The following is a 16,747-nucleotide window of genomic DNA, read 5'->3' as shown; positions in this document are numbered from 1 at the left end:
CATTTACTCTAAAGTCAGGAACAAGACAAGGGTGCCCACTTTCACCATTACTATTCAACATAGTTTTGGAAGTTTTGGCCACAGCAATCAGAGCAGAAAAAGAAATAAAAGGAATCCAAATTGGAAAAGAAGAAGTAAAGCTCTCACTATTTGCAGATGACATGATCCTCTACATAGAAAACCCTAAAGACTCCACCAGAAAATTACTAGAACTAATCAATGACTATAGTAAAGTTGCAGGATATAAAATCAACACTCAGAAATCACTTGCATTCCTATACACTAATAATGAGAAAACAAAGAGAAATTAAGGAAACAATTCCATTCACCATTGCAACGGAAAGAATAAAATACTTAGGAATATATCTACCTAAAGAAACTAAAGACGTATATATAGAAAACTATAAAACACTGGTGAAAGAAATCAAAGAGGACACTAACAGATGGAAAAATATACCATGTTCATGGATTGGAAGAATCAATATAGTGAAAATGAGTATACTACCCAAAGCAATCTATAGATTCAATGCAATCCCTATCAAGCTACCAACAGCATTCTTCACAGAGCTAGAACAAATAATTTCACAATTTGTATGGAAATACAAAAAACCTCGAATAGCCAAAGCAATCTTGAGAAAGAAGAATGGAACTGGAGGAATCAACCTGCCTGACTTCAGGCTCTACTACAAAGCCACAGTTATCAAGACAGTATGGTACTGGCACAAAGACAGAAATATAGATCAATGGAACAAAATAGAAAGCCCAGAGATTAATCCACACACATATGGACACCTTATCTTTGACAAAGGAGGCAAGAATATACAATGGATTAAAGACAATCTCTTTAACAAGTGGTGCTGGGAAAACTGGTCAACCACTTGTAAAAGAATGAAACTAGAACACTTTCTAACACCATACACAAAAATAAACTCAAAATGGATTAAAGATCTAAACATAAGACCAGAAACTATAAAACTCCTAGAGGAGAACATAGGCAAAACACTCTCTGACATACATCACAGCAGGATCCTCTATGACCCACCTCCCAGAATATTGGAAATAAAAGCAAAAATAAGCAAATGGGACCTAATTAACCTTAAAAGCTTCTGCACATCAAAGGAAACTATTAGCAAGGTGAAAAGACAGCCTTCAAAATGGGAGAAGATAATAGCAAATGAAGCAACTGACAAACAACTAATCTCAAAAATATACAAGCAACTCCTACAGCTCAACTCCAGAAAAATAAATGACCCAATCAAAAAATGGGCCAAAGAACTAAATAGACATTTCTCCAAAGAAGACATACAGATGGCTAGCAAACACATGAAAAGATGCTCAACATCACTCATTATCAGAGAAATGCAAATCAAAACCACTATGAGGTACCATTTCACACCAGTCAGAATGGCTGCGATCCAAAAGTCTACAAGCAATAAATGCTGGAGAGGGTGTGGAGAAAAGGGAACCCTCTTACACTGTTTGTGGGAATGCAGACTAGTACAGCCACTATGGAGAACAGTGTGGAGATTCCTTAAAAAACTGGAAATAGAACTGCCTTATGATCCAGCAATCCCACTGCTGGGCATACACACCAAGGAAACCAGAATTGAGAGAGACACGTGTACCCCAGTGTTCATCGCAGCACTGTTTATAATAGCCAGGACATGGAAGCAACCTAGATGCCCATCAGGAGACGAATGGATAAGAAAGCAGTGGTACATATACACAATGGAGTATTACTCAGCCATTAAAAAGAATACATTTGAATCAGTTCTAATGAGGTGGATGAAACTGGAGCCTATTATACAGAGTGAAGTAAGCCAGAAAGAAAAACACCAATACAGTATACTAACACATATATATGCAATTTAGAAAGATGGTAACAATAACCCTGTGTACGAGACAGCAAAAGAGACACTGATGTATAGAACAGTTTTATGGACTCTGAGAGAGAGGGAGAGGGTGGGAAGATTTGGGAGAATGGCATTGAAACATGTAAAATATCATGTATGAAACGAGTTGCCAGTCCAGGTTCGATGCGCGATACTGGATGCTTGGGACTGGTGCACTGGGACGACCCAGAGGGATGGAATGGGGAGGGAGGAGGGAGGAGGGTTCAGGATGGGGAACACATGTATACCTGTGGCGGATTCATTTTGATATTTGGCAAAACTAATACAATTATGTAAAGTTTAAAAAATAAAATTAAAAAAAAATAAAGACGTTCAGTCATAAATATATATTTGAAAAAGCACTATGGAAAATTGAAATACAAGTTCAAATATAAAAAGAAAATTGTGTAAAAATAAAATAAAATAAAAAATAAAAGATAGGCAATGTGTTGGCACATTCATATAATATATAGATTATTTTTATGGCCTTCTTTTTACTCCCCAAATTCAAGTCAGGGTTAACATAAAATAATTGGCATTTCTTCTTGCTTTAACTCAATGTTTCAAGATTCACTTCATAGAGTTTTTGCAGTGTTCATTTTAACTAGTTGGAATTGTATATCTAACGTGGTGTTTGGAATAAATAAAACACATTGAAGGATGATTTTAAAACTAGTCAAAAGGATATATCACTTTTGGAATATTATTTCTAGTTTTCTTTCGCTTTTCTACCAAGCTGTATTTTCTATGAAAGCAAACTGTGCAGATTTTAAATGAGCAGTTTGATGGGTTTTGACAAACTGAGTTCTTTGTGCCACTAGCTAGTCAAAAATCCACCCACCATCCACCCCCCAGGTTAACTACTGTTCCAATTTCTGTCATCTCAAATTGGCTTTATCTATTCATGTACTTCATATATTTCTTGACTCTTCTCAGACTTCTTAGAATTATGTAGTATACACTCTTTTTTGTCAAGACACTGTTATGATATTCACTGATACTATTACATGAATCAACAGTTCATTCCTTTTTCTTCTTTTGTATTTCAAAATGACTATAGATTCAAAAGAAGTAGGAAAAGACAGTACGAAAGATCCTCTGTACCTCTTCACCAGTATCCTCCAATGCTTGCATCTAATTACACTAAAATACCAAACTAGGAATTTGGCATTGGTGCAATTCATGTGTTTACAGTCTGTGTCATTTTATCTATCACACATGAAAAAATTTTTAAATGTCTCTGTAGTCGAGCTACAGAAATATTCTGTCACAACAAACATCTTCCTCCTGCTGTTCCTTTTACAGTCATACCTACCCTCTTCCTCTCCACCATCCTTATCACCCACCAAACATTAATCTGTTTTCTATCTCTGCAATTCTGTCATTTCATAAATGGAGAAATGAAATCCTACAGAACATGAACTTTAAGTCTGGCTTTTTTCACTCAGAGTAATAACCTCAAGATCCATTCAGGTTGTTACTCATACCAAGTTTGTACTTTTTTATTGCTGCACAGTTTGTGGCAAATGATTAGAATAATTAAGAGATATAACTAAACTAGGGCTTTCCAGGTGGTGTGAGCTGTAGAGAACCTGCCTGCCAATGCAGGAGACATAAGAGACACAGGTTCGCTCCTTGGGTCAGCAAGATCCCCTGGAGGAAGGCATGGCAACCCACTCCAGTATTCTCGCCTGGAGAATCCCATGGACAGAGGAGCCTGGAGGGCTACAGTCCATGGGGTCACAAAGAGTCGGACATAACTGAGTAACTTAGCACACAGCATGGTATGTACATAACCATCATTATATTTGAAATGAGTTTCAGACTTTGTAGATAACATACAAAGTTGGGTCATGTTTCTTATAGACTCTTCTAATTTCTGTTAATTGGTATCTTAAGATATTTGTTTTTAATATAACACTGATTATAATATTAAGGCTAAGTCCATTTTATATTTTTATTTTCTGTTATGTTTTTCATTTCTGTGTTTTAATTTTCTGGCCATCCCTGAATTACTTGAACAATTTGTAGAATTCCATTTTGATGTATATTTTTGGTCGTGGCTTTTGGTGGTGGCTATAGGTATTACACTATATAACTTAATGTGGAAGATTTGATCACTGAATTTTCAACTTTCTTCTTTTCTAATTAAGTATTGAGAGCTATAAATCTATCTTGACATCTGCTTTGGCTGTTTCCCACAGTCTTGGATATATATTGAGCTTTCTTTTTTTTTACATTAGTTTTTTTTAATTTAAATTTATTTATTTTAATTGGAGGCTAATTAGTTTACAATATTGTGTTGGTTTCCATTTATCAAAACTTTTGCCATTGGTCACATAATTTTCAACTATTTATGAATTCTTTACATATTTTAGTTGATTTTCTATTGATTCTTTTGTGGTCAGAGAACATACATAAGCTGTGTGATTTTAATCTTGAGATTTATTGAAACTTGTTTTATACCCCAGCATACGTTCTATCTTGATAAACTTTGATGAGTACTTTAAAAGAATGTGAATTTTTCAGTTATTGTGAATGAAGTAAAGTGAAGTGAAAGTCTCTCAGTCGTGTCTGACTCTTTGCAACCCCATGGACTGTAGCCCGCCAGGCTCCTCTGTCCATGGGATTCTTCAGGCAAGAATACCGGAGTGGATAGACATTCCCTTCTCAAGAGGATCTTCCGGACCCAGTGATCAAGTTCTGGGTCTCCTGCATTGCAAGCAGATTATTTATCACCGACTAAGCCATCAGAGAGAAGAAAATGGCAACCCACTCCAGTGTTCTTGCCTGGAGAATCCCAGGGACTGGGGAGCCTGGTGGGCTGCCATCTATGGGGTTGCACAGAGTTGGACACGACTGCAGTGACTTAGCAGCAGCAGCAGCAAGCCATCAGGGAAGACTCTGAAGCTCCTAAACGCATATATATTTAGGATTATTTCCTCTTGGTAAACTGATTCTTTATAATTTTAAATATTGCTCTGTCTTGGTAATGCTCTTTGTCTTGATGTCTACATTTCTCAAAGACAGCATACAGTTGAGCAATACTTTTATTATCCATTCTAACAATCTCTGCCTTTTAAGAGAAATGTTTAGTTCACTGACCTCAAATACAATCATTGCTGTGACTGGGTTTAGATCTAACATATAGGTATTTGCATTCTGTATGTCTATCTTTTCTCTGAGCTTCTGTACCTATTTCTTTACCTTTTATTGGGGGTTGGGGGATGGAGAACTCAATCAGGTATTTATTAGTATTTCATTTGTGTTATCTTTTAGCAGTTACTACAGAGACTTGGTTATGCATCTTGAACTTATCAGACCTACATTTAATAATATTGAACTATTTCACCATATAAACAGATATTTGCAATTATGTACCTAATTTTGCTCCCTTAGCCTTTGTCACATCTAGATTTTGTTCTACATAATTTATAAACCCTAATGAGAGGTTATTATGTTTGCTTTAAGCAGTCAGCAGACTTTTAAATGAATTAAATTATAGATATAAAGATGGATATAAACATAGCAATAAATAAGGATAGGTATATAGTTCTGCTTATTATTTTAGTCTGTCATTTTTATCCACATATGTATCTGTTCTGGTACTCCTCATTCTTTCCTGTCAATCTTTGCTTCCATCTGATATATTTCTCTCCCATCTAGAGAATTTTTTTGAGCATTTCTTATACAGAAGTCTGATAAAGATGAATTCGCTCAGATTTTTTTCTGTCTGAAAAATATCATTATTTTCCTTTTATCTTAATGCATATTATCACTTTTAGAATGCCATTCCATTGTATTCAGGCCTCTGTTGTTTAACTAAAAGACAAGCATCCTTTTAGTTTTTGTTCTCCTGAACATCATGTGTGCTTTTCCTCTCACTGCTTTTCAGGTTTTCTTCTTACCTTGATTTACAGCATTTTAACTATGATGTGTCAAAGTATGGTTTTCTTTTTATTTAACCTGCCTAGGGTTTCCTGAATGCCTGGGACCTGTGATTGATTTATTTCACCTACTTTATAAAATTACTGGCCATTGCCTTCTGAAATATTTATTTTGTCCTATTCCTTCCCTCTCTTCTTACCCCTAATTTCACATATCTTAGGCAATTACATATTATCTCACAGTCTCAGATGGTTTTGTTTATTAAATTTACTTTTTCTCCTAGTGTGTCACTTGGAAAATTTTTGTAGCCTTCAAGTTCACTAATCTTTTTCATTCTGTGTCCAGTATTCTGTTAAGCATATCAAACAAATTCTTCATTTTGAATTGAATATTTCAATTCTAGAATTTCCTTTTTTTAAAAGTTTTCATTTCTCTGTCAGTTTCCCCATCTGTTTATGCACTTTTTTCACTAAATCAGCTAACATATTTATGAATCGTTACCTGGAAATTACAACATCTGGATCATCTATTTTTTCTGCTTTGTTTTTACTCTAGATTTAGGGTCCCTACTCTGTAACTTTTTATTACATTATGGGCACTGTAAGTAAAAGAAGAGTTGGGACTGAAGCATATAATATTGAGGCAGGAGGCAGATGGGCGCCCCGCTCCTACCAGGGTAAAGCAAATTGGAGATTCATTTTCTATTGACCAAAACCCTAATATAAGAATAGCAGGACAATTAAGGGAGGAGGCTGGACCCTACACAGACCACATAGTTCTCATTTTCAGAAGTTGGGAGACCTCCTGGACCACATATGTGCAGAAAGGGCCACTTGGAGGCCAAAGGGGAGTCATGTCAACGGATGTTCCACCCAGATGCCTCTTTAGTAGGATCCATCTTGGCTAAGAGATGCATGTGCACACATGGGAGGATTCTGAGATATACCAAATATGGACTGTGAACCAGGTAAATCACAATGATTGACCAAAGGAAACCTGAAAGAAATGCCCCATATTAGTGATTTAAACTGCCATGAAGGTGCAACTCAGTGACTTTCCCTCTGAGTCTGCCTGCATGTCTATTCCACATATACTGTACTCTTCTCCTCCTAGTAAATACTTTACTTGCTTCACTACTTCCATCTTTGTGGAAACTCTTTTCTCCAAAGCCAAAGGGCCAGGGCCCTTGTCACTGACCACTGATCTAAGTGACTAGGATCTGGTGCCTTCACCGCTGCAATCCAGCCCACATCTGGCTGGAAATCTAAGTCCCGCCCCAAGCCATTGCAGACAGAGGCCACCTGAGATCAGTATTAATAGGCTGAAAAGGGCAGTCATCTTCCTCTATCAGGCTTCTTGGGTAGTGAGGATGGATTACTTTGTTTTAATCTGGGGTTGGGTTTGTTGTAGTTTTTCTCAGTTTGTTGTTCTTTCCATGATTCTGTTTATCCTGGTTTTAGGTTTTGAGAACAGAATCCCGAATTTTCCTTCAGTAGATGAGAAGGCAATGGCACCCCACTCCAGTACTCTTGCCTGGAAAATCCCACGGACGGAGGAGCCTGGTAGGCTGCAGTCCAGGGGGTCGCTAAGAGTCGGACACGACTGAGCAACTTCACTTTCACTTTTCACTTTCATGCATTTGAAGAAGGAAATGGCAACCCACTCCAGTGTTCTTGCCTGGAAAATCCCAGGGAAGGGGGAGCCTGGTGGGCTGCTGTCTGTGGGGTTGCATAGAGTCGGACACAACTGAAGCGATTTAGCAGCAGTAGATGATTGGATCTTAGCACCAGCAGCCTCTAGCGGCCATTATTTGGGGTTTTGTCCATCTGAAGGTTTTCTAAGCTGCAGAGAAACTCTTTCTGCTTTCTGAACCATCCATCAGCTATATAAAATTCATATAGCCTTTAGACACAGGAATATATGATAATTTCTACAGTATGCTGCTGTTTTAAATATAATACTCTAAAGAATTTAACAACCTCGTGGCCTCTCATAAGCATTCCCTACCTTTTTTGTCTTTTAATTTCACTTTGCTGTGAATTTCACTTTGCTCTCTAGCCTGCCCTGGGCTTTCTGCATCTCAGAACGTGTCTGTCCATTATGCTGCTCTGCTCCAGTTCTCAGCTAGCCACTGCCTCATTTTAAATGAAGACCTCCTGTGCCTAGAAAAGATCTTTTTCAGCTCTATTTTGTCAGGCTTTTCACTCACTGAGATTTGTCATCTCGGGGGTTTCTCTCAGCTTTCCTGCCCTCCCCCAGCAGTCATGCTCTAAGTGAGGGCCCCAGATACCCCAAGAGATATCTCTCAGCTCCTCTGTTCTGTCCCATGCCTTCAGCTAACAGCTACCTCTCACCCAGTGAGGGTCCTACATACATCTTGAGAAGTTTCTCTGCGTCCACCTACACTGCCCGCAGCCTTTAACTTACTGCCTCCAGAAACTCAGCGAAGGCTCATGGGTAAGAACTGGCTGATGGGTAATAGCTCACCCTGACTGGGCTTCATTTCTTGGAATTCTAAGCCTTTATTCTAGTCCTCATCTGATGAAAGTTCTTTTAAAAATGGTTCTTTTCTTTTTATCCCCTTCTATAGCCTGGTTGCTCCTCTTCTAGTGCAGAAACAGGGATAAATACAGCCACAGGTTTCTTCTGTCATAAGAAGAGGCTTTCCTCTTTCTGCAATTAGCTTCATTTAGATTTCTTGGCATCTTCAGCTCACTGACAGGCTTTTACAAATTATTAATGTTGCATCTTACTCAGCTTATTCTGAATGCTGCAACTTCTCACATGCTGACTGGAAGCAAAAGACTGTCTCTTACTGCCTTCTTAAAACATTTATGACATATTTTCTCTTAATAAAATGTTAAACTTCTGTAGAAAATATTTGGATAATGTGTAAAATTAAAAAAGAGAGAGAGAAGGGAAAAAAACTCCATAATTCCCACACAAGCAAAAAGAAACACTGCATTTCATATATTTCTTTTCATTCTATTTCTGTGTATCATTTCCCATTGTTTTGAATATTTGCATTCCCAATTTATATACAACTTTATTATCTGATTTTCTTCCAAGTAACTGAATAACAAAGGGATTTCCCAAGACCACAAACTCTTTACACAAAATATATATTTCAGCTGACTTAGCCAATTCTTCATTGGAAATTTAAATTCTTCAAAACATTCACTATAATAATTAATGGTTCAATGAATACTATTCCATTCAGTTCCCCCCAACTCCAAATCTTTATGCTTGAATCTCAGAAATAAAATTATAAGATCAAAGGACAAGACCCTCTTGAAGTCTATTAATATATATTGTTAAATTTTTGTCCAAAAATTCATATAGCCTTTAGACAGAAGGATATATGATAATTTCTACAGTATGCTGATGCTTTAAATATACTACCCTAAAGAATTTAACAACTTCATGGCCCCTCATAAGCAATGCCTGCCTATTTGTCCTCTAATTTTTGAAATAGTTTTCTGGACAAGATTATTGGAGTGGGGTTGCCATTTTCTCCTCCAGGGGAACTTCCTGACCTAGGAATCAAACCTACATCACCACGTCTCCCTCATTACAGGCAGATTCTTTACCACTGATCCACTGAGGAAGCCATTCTCCCTTTTTTTATTAAAAGTAATTCTCTCATTTGTCAAGTCAATTATTTAAAGAACAAAACAATAGATATTTTAAAAATCTTTGTCTTATTTTCCATATAAAAATGTGGCATGTATTCTAAATTCACTGTTTTTACTTTTATCTTTCGTTTCTTATACAAAAATTCTGATTACAACCATAATAATTAATATCTCATAAGTAATATCATTTTGCCCTATAGCATATCAAAACTTTAGGACATATCCAGTTTTCTTATTAAAAGATTTTTTACATTTCTTAAGTTTTCTCAAATTATTACTTAAGGGTTGTAAACAACAGAAAACACTTTGTATTTTTAATTAAGGAGATAAAATTACTTATGGCTGACAAAATTAGTCAAATTTTTCAGTTAAATTTTAAATCATGTTCATATAAAATAGTATATATTTTGGATATTTTACTTTTCTTTGATATTTTGACTCTTGGAATACAGAGTAGTCAAAAAGAATGGTTGTAATATTAGAGTTCAATATAAATAAAATCATGATATAAGGTTTGATGCACAATACTGGATGCTTGGGGCTGGTGTACTGGGACGACCCAGAGGGATGGTACAGGGAGGGAGGAGGGAGGAGGGTTCGGGATGGGGTACATGTGTATACCTGTGGAGGATTCATGTTGATATATGGCAAAACCAATACAATATTGTAAAGTTAAAAATAAAATTAAATTTTAAAAAAATTAAAAAAAATCATGATATAATTTAATGCCATTTAAAAGCTATGAAAGACTTGCATTTGTCATTTAATCCACAAATTTATAACACAGAACACTAAACATTGTGAACGTTTATCTATTTCAGTGAAATTGAAGTTATTTTAAAGTGTTTTACATTAACTTGGCTTTGGCTCCACTGTAACATACACAATAATCTCCTCACATTAATTTTATCTAAGAAGCATGTCAACAATGAAATACAAAACTGAAGTCTTTTAGCAACTTACTAAAGAGTCCTTAAGGAGGTAGGGTTTTGTGTTAGAAAAAAAATTAAGGAAAGAAGTCCTGACTATTAATGCCTAATCAAACAAGGAACTCTCCAACTCACCAATTCTCATGCCACTGCTCCTCCTCCCCCACAACCAAAAAAGACCACCAAGCATAAAGAAAAACGTCTGATGTTAGGAGAGTTATGTATTATGACTGTTCTCAGGGGCCTCATAAAATCATTTATACTTCAACTTATGTTCACCCCTACCATCATATGACTATGGTGAAGTTATGCTCATCCCTATAGCACCATGCATTTTATAGATGAGGTTTGAGTGACAGGAATTTAAGCATGACTTTTAATCAATCTACTATATATAACCTAAAAGTAACTATCTAGAGGTTTCTGAAGTTTACATGTGATTACCATATCAGAAATAGCACCGATAAAGAATGTGGAGACCAGGGCCCTGCTCTAGACCCTGTCATAACTGAGCTGTGTCACTTTGATCGACCCCTCATCTCTGGTTCTAAGTTGACACGCATGTGTACAATTAAGGTATTATGTGAGAAGATCTATAAGACACCCCCTTGCTCCTCTTTAACTCTACATACTCTAATTTTTCCTATACTAATGAAATCACCTACTGGCAAATCTTATGAGATGAAAAACACATCTATACAATATAAAGTTACTCCAGGAACATATAGTGAGACAAGATGTTGCTATTCATATTTAACCAAGAAAAAAATCATGAATTATATTGCTGACTACCTATTTGGATTTTTACACATAATATAGCATCATATAATATAATATAAACATAATGTAATATAAGTGACACATAAGTATACATACATATATCTCAGCCAGGTAATTCTAACCAAAAGAAAATACCAAAATGTTTCAGGTCCTAGACCTCTCTCCTTAACTAGGTATCTGAAAAGCTTTCAACCTTGCTTTTATCTTTTTTGATATTTGTGTCAGATAATAAAAGAGTTTTTGTACAGTGGTTGGTAATCATTTTCTTTTCCTTTAGGGGCTCACAAATACAAAAATACCATTACCTTTCCTATGTTGATATCTGGTTGCAGAAAGCGAAGGCAGTCTGAATAATTAGACCATGTTTTATTTAAACTGTGCATAAAATCCCATGTTCCATTGGGGTTACAGTGTCGGAAAGCAACTCCTATAAAGATGTGAAGAAAAACACTGAGATTGCTCAGTTCTTATAGAGTCTATTATTTTTAAAAAAGGAAGTTTCTATTCCAAATGAATCATTTCACAAAAAATTAAATACCTTTATGATTGAAGTCGTAAATATAAGGAGGACATGGGACAGCCAATGTTTTCCCCACCGTTCCTCTAGGCCAACAGATGAGTCCATCCCATTCTGGGAAACAGTTTCCTTCTGATAAGGAAAAAATTAAAAAACAAATAAACAAAAATTCAGTTAGAACCAGAGAGTTAATGCATTTAAAATACAAAATTTCAAGTCACTGCCTATAGCAAAATGTAAAGCAAACTGGTAGTTTTGTAAACTAGAATGGGATTGACATAAGATGCAAACATCTCAAAATTCATCCACCTAGCCTCATCAAAGGCCCATTGCTAGGAATATTTGATTTGCATAAATTAAAACTATTTAGTGATTCTAATATATATGAATCATAGCAATGAATATGTAAGAAACACCAAAATTCACTGAGAACAATTTCCTTTAGTAAAATTCTATCATAGTTGTAGCTACATTTTTTTACCCTAACTTTTTCAAATTACTGTTTAAAAATATGACACATGAAAAAGATTGAACTTCACAGATAAGCTCCAAGATCTGGGTTTGCCTTTTTACAAATAATTAGTAATTTATTTGAGTCTAACAATCACCTCAGACAAAATTCTCATGAACTCTACTCTCCTCCAGATGAATCCAGAACCCTACCACTTCTCACAACCTCCACTGCCACCCAACCCCCCATCCACGCCACCACAACTCCAGCCCCCATTATTGCAATGGCCCCCAACTGGTCTTCCTGAGTCTATTCTTGTTCCCCTCATGCAATAGCCCAAAGGCTTCCCACCTCACACTGAGGAAAAGCCAAGTCTCTTCAACGCCTAGAAGCCCCACAGGATCTGCTCTCTTCTCTGGCTTATCCCTCATCCTCCCACCCCAGCCTACACTCCTTATCCCTCTTTCGTGCTGTGTTTTTCACTTGAGCTCTCTTTTTTCTTCCACTATCAAGTTTTATTTTATTATAATTTTCTTAAACCATAGGATTTAAGGACCTTGAGAGTGGGGAATTTTGTTACATGCATTTGCTATTCTGTGTTGTTCAGGACTCTTCTCCATTAGTTGTGCATAAAACTTCCAAGAAGAGAGCCCATCAGCCAGGTCATATTCAGATTTCCCCAAAAGAGACTTATAATGATTTCTGTATTCATTTTCCCTTGTTACTATAACAAATTACCACAAACTTACAGCTTGAAATAACCCAAATTTGTTATCTAGCTATTTCTGTCCGTCAGAAGTCTGGTGAGCTCGGCCAGACCTCTGCTTAGAGACTCACAAACCTGAATCAAGGACTGCTGCTGCTGCTGCTGCTCAGTCACTTCAGTTGTGTCCGACGCTGTGCAACCCCATAGACGGCAGCCCACCAGGCTCCGCCATCCCCGGGATTCTCCGGGCAAGAACGCTGGAGTGGGTTGCCATTTCCTTCTCCAGTGCATCAAAGTGAAAAGTGAAAGTGAAGTCGCTCAGTCATGTCTGACCCTTAGGGACCCCACGGACTGCAGCCTTCCAGGCTCCTCCGTCCATGGGATTTTCCATGGAAAAACCCTAGACAGGATTAAAAACCCATTTCCTTACTCATTCCAGTTGCTAGTAGAATTTAGTTCCTTTCAGTGATGACTAAGATTCTCATTTCCTTCCTGGCTGTTAGCTAAGGGTTGTTCCCAACTTCTGGAAGCCACTTGCATTCCTTGGTTCATGGCCCCCTTCCTCTGTCTTCAAAGTCAACAAGGGAGGTCAAGTCTTTCTCATGTTTTCAATCTCTTCTCCATTATTCTTTTCTCTTACCAACTATTTTTCCTTCATTTTCCACTTTTAAGAATCCATATATTTACATTAGTCCCATCCAAATAATCCAGGCTAATTTTCCTATTTTAAGGTTGACAACCTTAATTCCATTTGCAACGCCCCTTTGCCTTGTTACATAACATACACAGGCAGAACATCAGAGATTAGGGTTTGCACATCTTTGAGGGGACATTATTCTGCTACCAGAAGTACCATTACAGCTCTCAATCTTTTAGTTACCAATTACACTAACTGTGGCTGAAGATTTTATTCTAGCTAAGGTAGCAGAGTGGTAAAGAAGCTGCCTGTCAATGCAGGAGATGCAACATGCAGGTTTTATCTCTGGGTTGGGAAGATCCCCTGGAGGAAAAAATGACAACTTGCTTCAGTAATTTTGCTGGGAAATCCAATGGACAGAAGAGCCTGGTGGGCTAAAGTCCAGTTCAGGTCAGTTCAGTCACTCAGTCGTATCCGACTCTTTGCAACCCCAAGGACTGCAACAGGCCAGACTTCTCTGTCCATTACCAACTTCAGGAGCTTGCTCAAACTCATGTCCATTGAGTCAGTGATGCCATCCAGCTATCTCATCCTCTGTCTTCCTCTTCTCCTTCTGCTTTCAATCTTTCCCAGCATCAGGGTCTTTTCCAGTGAGTCAGTTCTTCGCATCAGGTGGCCCAAGTATTGGAGCTTCAGCTTCAACATCAGTCCTTCCAATGAATATTCAGGGTTGAGTTCCTTTAGGATTGACTGGTTTGATCTCCTTGAAGTCCAAAAGACTCTCAGGCTTCTCCAACACCACATTTCAAAACCCTCAAGTCTTCAGTGCTCAGCTTTCCTTATGGTCCAACTCTCACATCCATGCATGACTACTAGAAAAACCTTAGCTTTGACTAGACAGACCTTTGTCAGCAAAGTAATGTCTCTGCTTTTTAATACACTGTCTAGGTTTGTCACAGCTTTTGTTCCAAGGAGCATGTGTCTTTTACTTTCATGGCTGCAGTCACCATCTGCAACGATTTTGGAGCCCAAGAAAATAAAGTCTCTCACTGTTTCCATTGTTTCCCCATCTATTTGCCATGAAGTGAGGGGACCAGATGCCATGATCTTCGTTTTCTGAATGTTGAGTTTTAAGCTAGTTTTTCACTCTCCTCTTTCACTTTCCTCAAGAGGCTCTTTAGTTCCTCTTCACTTTCTGCCATAAGGGTGGTGTCATCTGCATATCTGAGGTTATTAATATTTTTCTCAGCAATCTTTAATCCAGCCTGTGCTTCATCCAGCCTGGCATTTTACATGATGTACTCTGCATATAAGTTAAATAAGTATGGTGACAATATACAGCCTTGACGTACTCCTTTCCCGATTTGGAACCAGTCCATTGTTCCATATGCAGTTCTAACTGCTGCATCTTGACCTGCATACAAATTTCTCAGATGACAGGTAAGGTGGTCTAGTATTCCTATCTCTTTAAGAATTTTCCACAGTTTGTTGTAATCCACACAAAGGCTTTAGTGTAGTCAATGAAGAGAAGTAGATGTTTTTCTGGAATTCTCTTGCTTTTTCTATGATCCAACGGATGTTGGCAATTTGATCTCTGGTTCCTCTGCCTTTTCTAAATACAGCTTAAATATCTGGAAGTTCTCAGTTCATATACTGTTGAAGCCTAGCTTGGGAAATTTTGAGCATTATTTTGCTAGCGTGTGAGATGAGTGTAATTGTGCTACAGTCCATGGCTACAGCCCATGGAGTCTAAAGCCATCTAGTCCATGGCTGCAGTCCATGGGGTCACAAACAGTAGGATATATTAAGCGCACAGACACACACACACAGAGCGTTCATTATGTCAAGTTATTTGGTTTTGAATACTCAGCATAACTGAACCTCATGGAACCAGTATCTACAGCAAAGAATTCATTGTGAACCTGAAATTGACTTGCTAATGTCCACCATATCACATGGAAACAAATACTTGATTTGTTCTGTGGATGGCTGAAGCAATAAGAAAATGAGAATATCTTCCCTCACCCACACTGTTCTCACAGAAGAGAATGTTTTCTTAGAAACAGCCTCACTTTGCTCTCATAACAAAAGCTTGGATTTACATACTGCTAGTAACCATGGAACTCATCACACTGGCTTCCATATTTGGTATATGGCTTTACCTGCTTCTTTCCACCATGACCAACTTTTTGTTTGCTTTACCTGCTTCTTTCCACCATGATCTACTTTTTGTTTATCTTTCTTCTTGTTTAAATAGAGTATAATGAATCGATCTCTTCCACCAGCTCCTGTTCAGTTCAGTCGCTCAGTCATGTCCAACTCTTTGTGACACCATGGACTGCAGCACACCAGGCCTCCCTGTCCATCACCAATTCCCAGAGTTTACTCAAACTCATGTCCATTGAGTTGGTGATGCCATCCAACCATCTCATCCTTGTTGTCCCCTTCTCCTCCTGCCTTCAATCTTTCCCAGCAATAGGGTCTTTTCCAATGAGTCAATTCTTTGCATCAGGTGATCAAAGTATTGGAGTTTCAGCTTCAGCACCAGTCCTTCCAAAGAATATTCAGGACTGATTTCCTTTAGGATGGACTGGTTGGATCTCCTTGCTATCCAAGGGACTCTTAAGAGTTTTCTCCAACACCGCAGCTCAAAAGCATCAATTTTGTCCTGAATATTTTTCTGTCTTGATAGCATTCAATATGGTTTCCCATCCATTTACTTTATATTTAATAAGTCACGTATCCTTATTTTTCTGAAACTAATACTTTCCCAGATATCTACAGTGCAGTCTACATAAAATGGACCCAGACACATATTCTTTTGTTCTTGTAACTAGTTGTCCTTCAAAATGTGTGCTTCAATGTCACATGAGATTTTCCAAGAGTTGGTAATGTGAGGAACTAAGGTCCTCATAGAAGTCTGAATCAATGATCAATTTATTCTATAATTATGCAGTTTTTAAGCTGCAATAGAGAAAACTGTTGCTATTTTGCTTATGCTTTAAAAGGGATAGTTTTTCGTTCCCTAAAAGGTTGTTGTTGGTGTTCAGTCACTAAGTCATGTCTGACTCTTTGCCACTCCATGGACTGCAGGATGCCAGGCTCCTCTGTCCTCCAATATCTCCTGGAGTTTGCTTAAATTCATGTCCATTGAAAATGTGATGCTATGTAACCATCTTATCCTTTGCAGTCCCCTTCTCCTTTTGCCTTCAATCTATCCAAGCATCAGGGTCTTTTCCAATGGGTTGGTTCTTCATAAAAGGTGACCAAAATATTGGAGCTTCATGCCATCCCCAATATACAAAGAGCTCA

The 16,747-nt window shown here is 37.6% G+C and overlaps 1 protein-coding gene across 1 annotated transcript in view; it reads right to left on the bottom strand.

Moving 5' to 3' along the window:
- The window catches only part of PTH2R (parathyroid hormone 2 receptor), a 92,586-nt gene that overhangs the window by 61,181 nt on the left and 14,658 nt on the right, over window positions 1–16,747 (bottom strand). Inside the window, exons 3-4 of the mRNA XM_025278145.3 lie at window positions 11,663–11,773; window positions 11,430–11,551 (exon numbers count right to left, since the gene is read on the bottom strand). Coding sequence (XP_025133930.3) covers window positions 11,430–11,551; window positions 11,663–11,773 — 233 coding nt within the window. The remainder of the gene's footprint in view (window positions 1–11,429; window positions 11,552–11,662; window positions 11,774–16,747) is intronic.

The sequence above is a fragment of the Bubalus bubalis genome, chromosome 2 (assembly GCF_019923935.1).
Source record: "Bubalus bubalis isolate 160015118507 breed Murrah chromosome 2, NDDB_SH_1, whole genome shotgun sequence".
NCBI classification, from domain to species: domain Eukaryota; kingdom Metazoa; phylum Chordata; class Mammalia; order Artiodactyla; family Bovidae; genus Bubalus; species Bubalus bubalis.
This window is presented reverse-complemented; position numbering and strand designations above follow the sequence as displayed.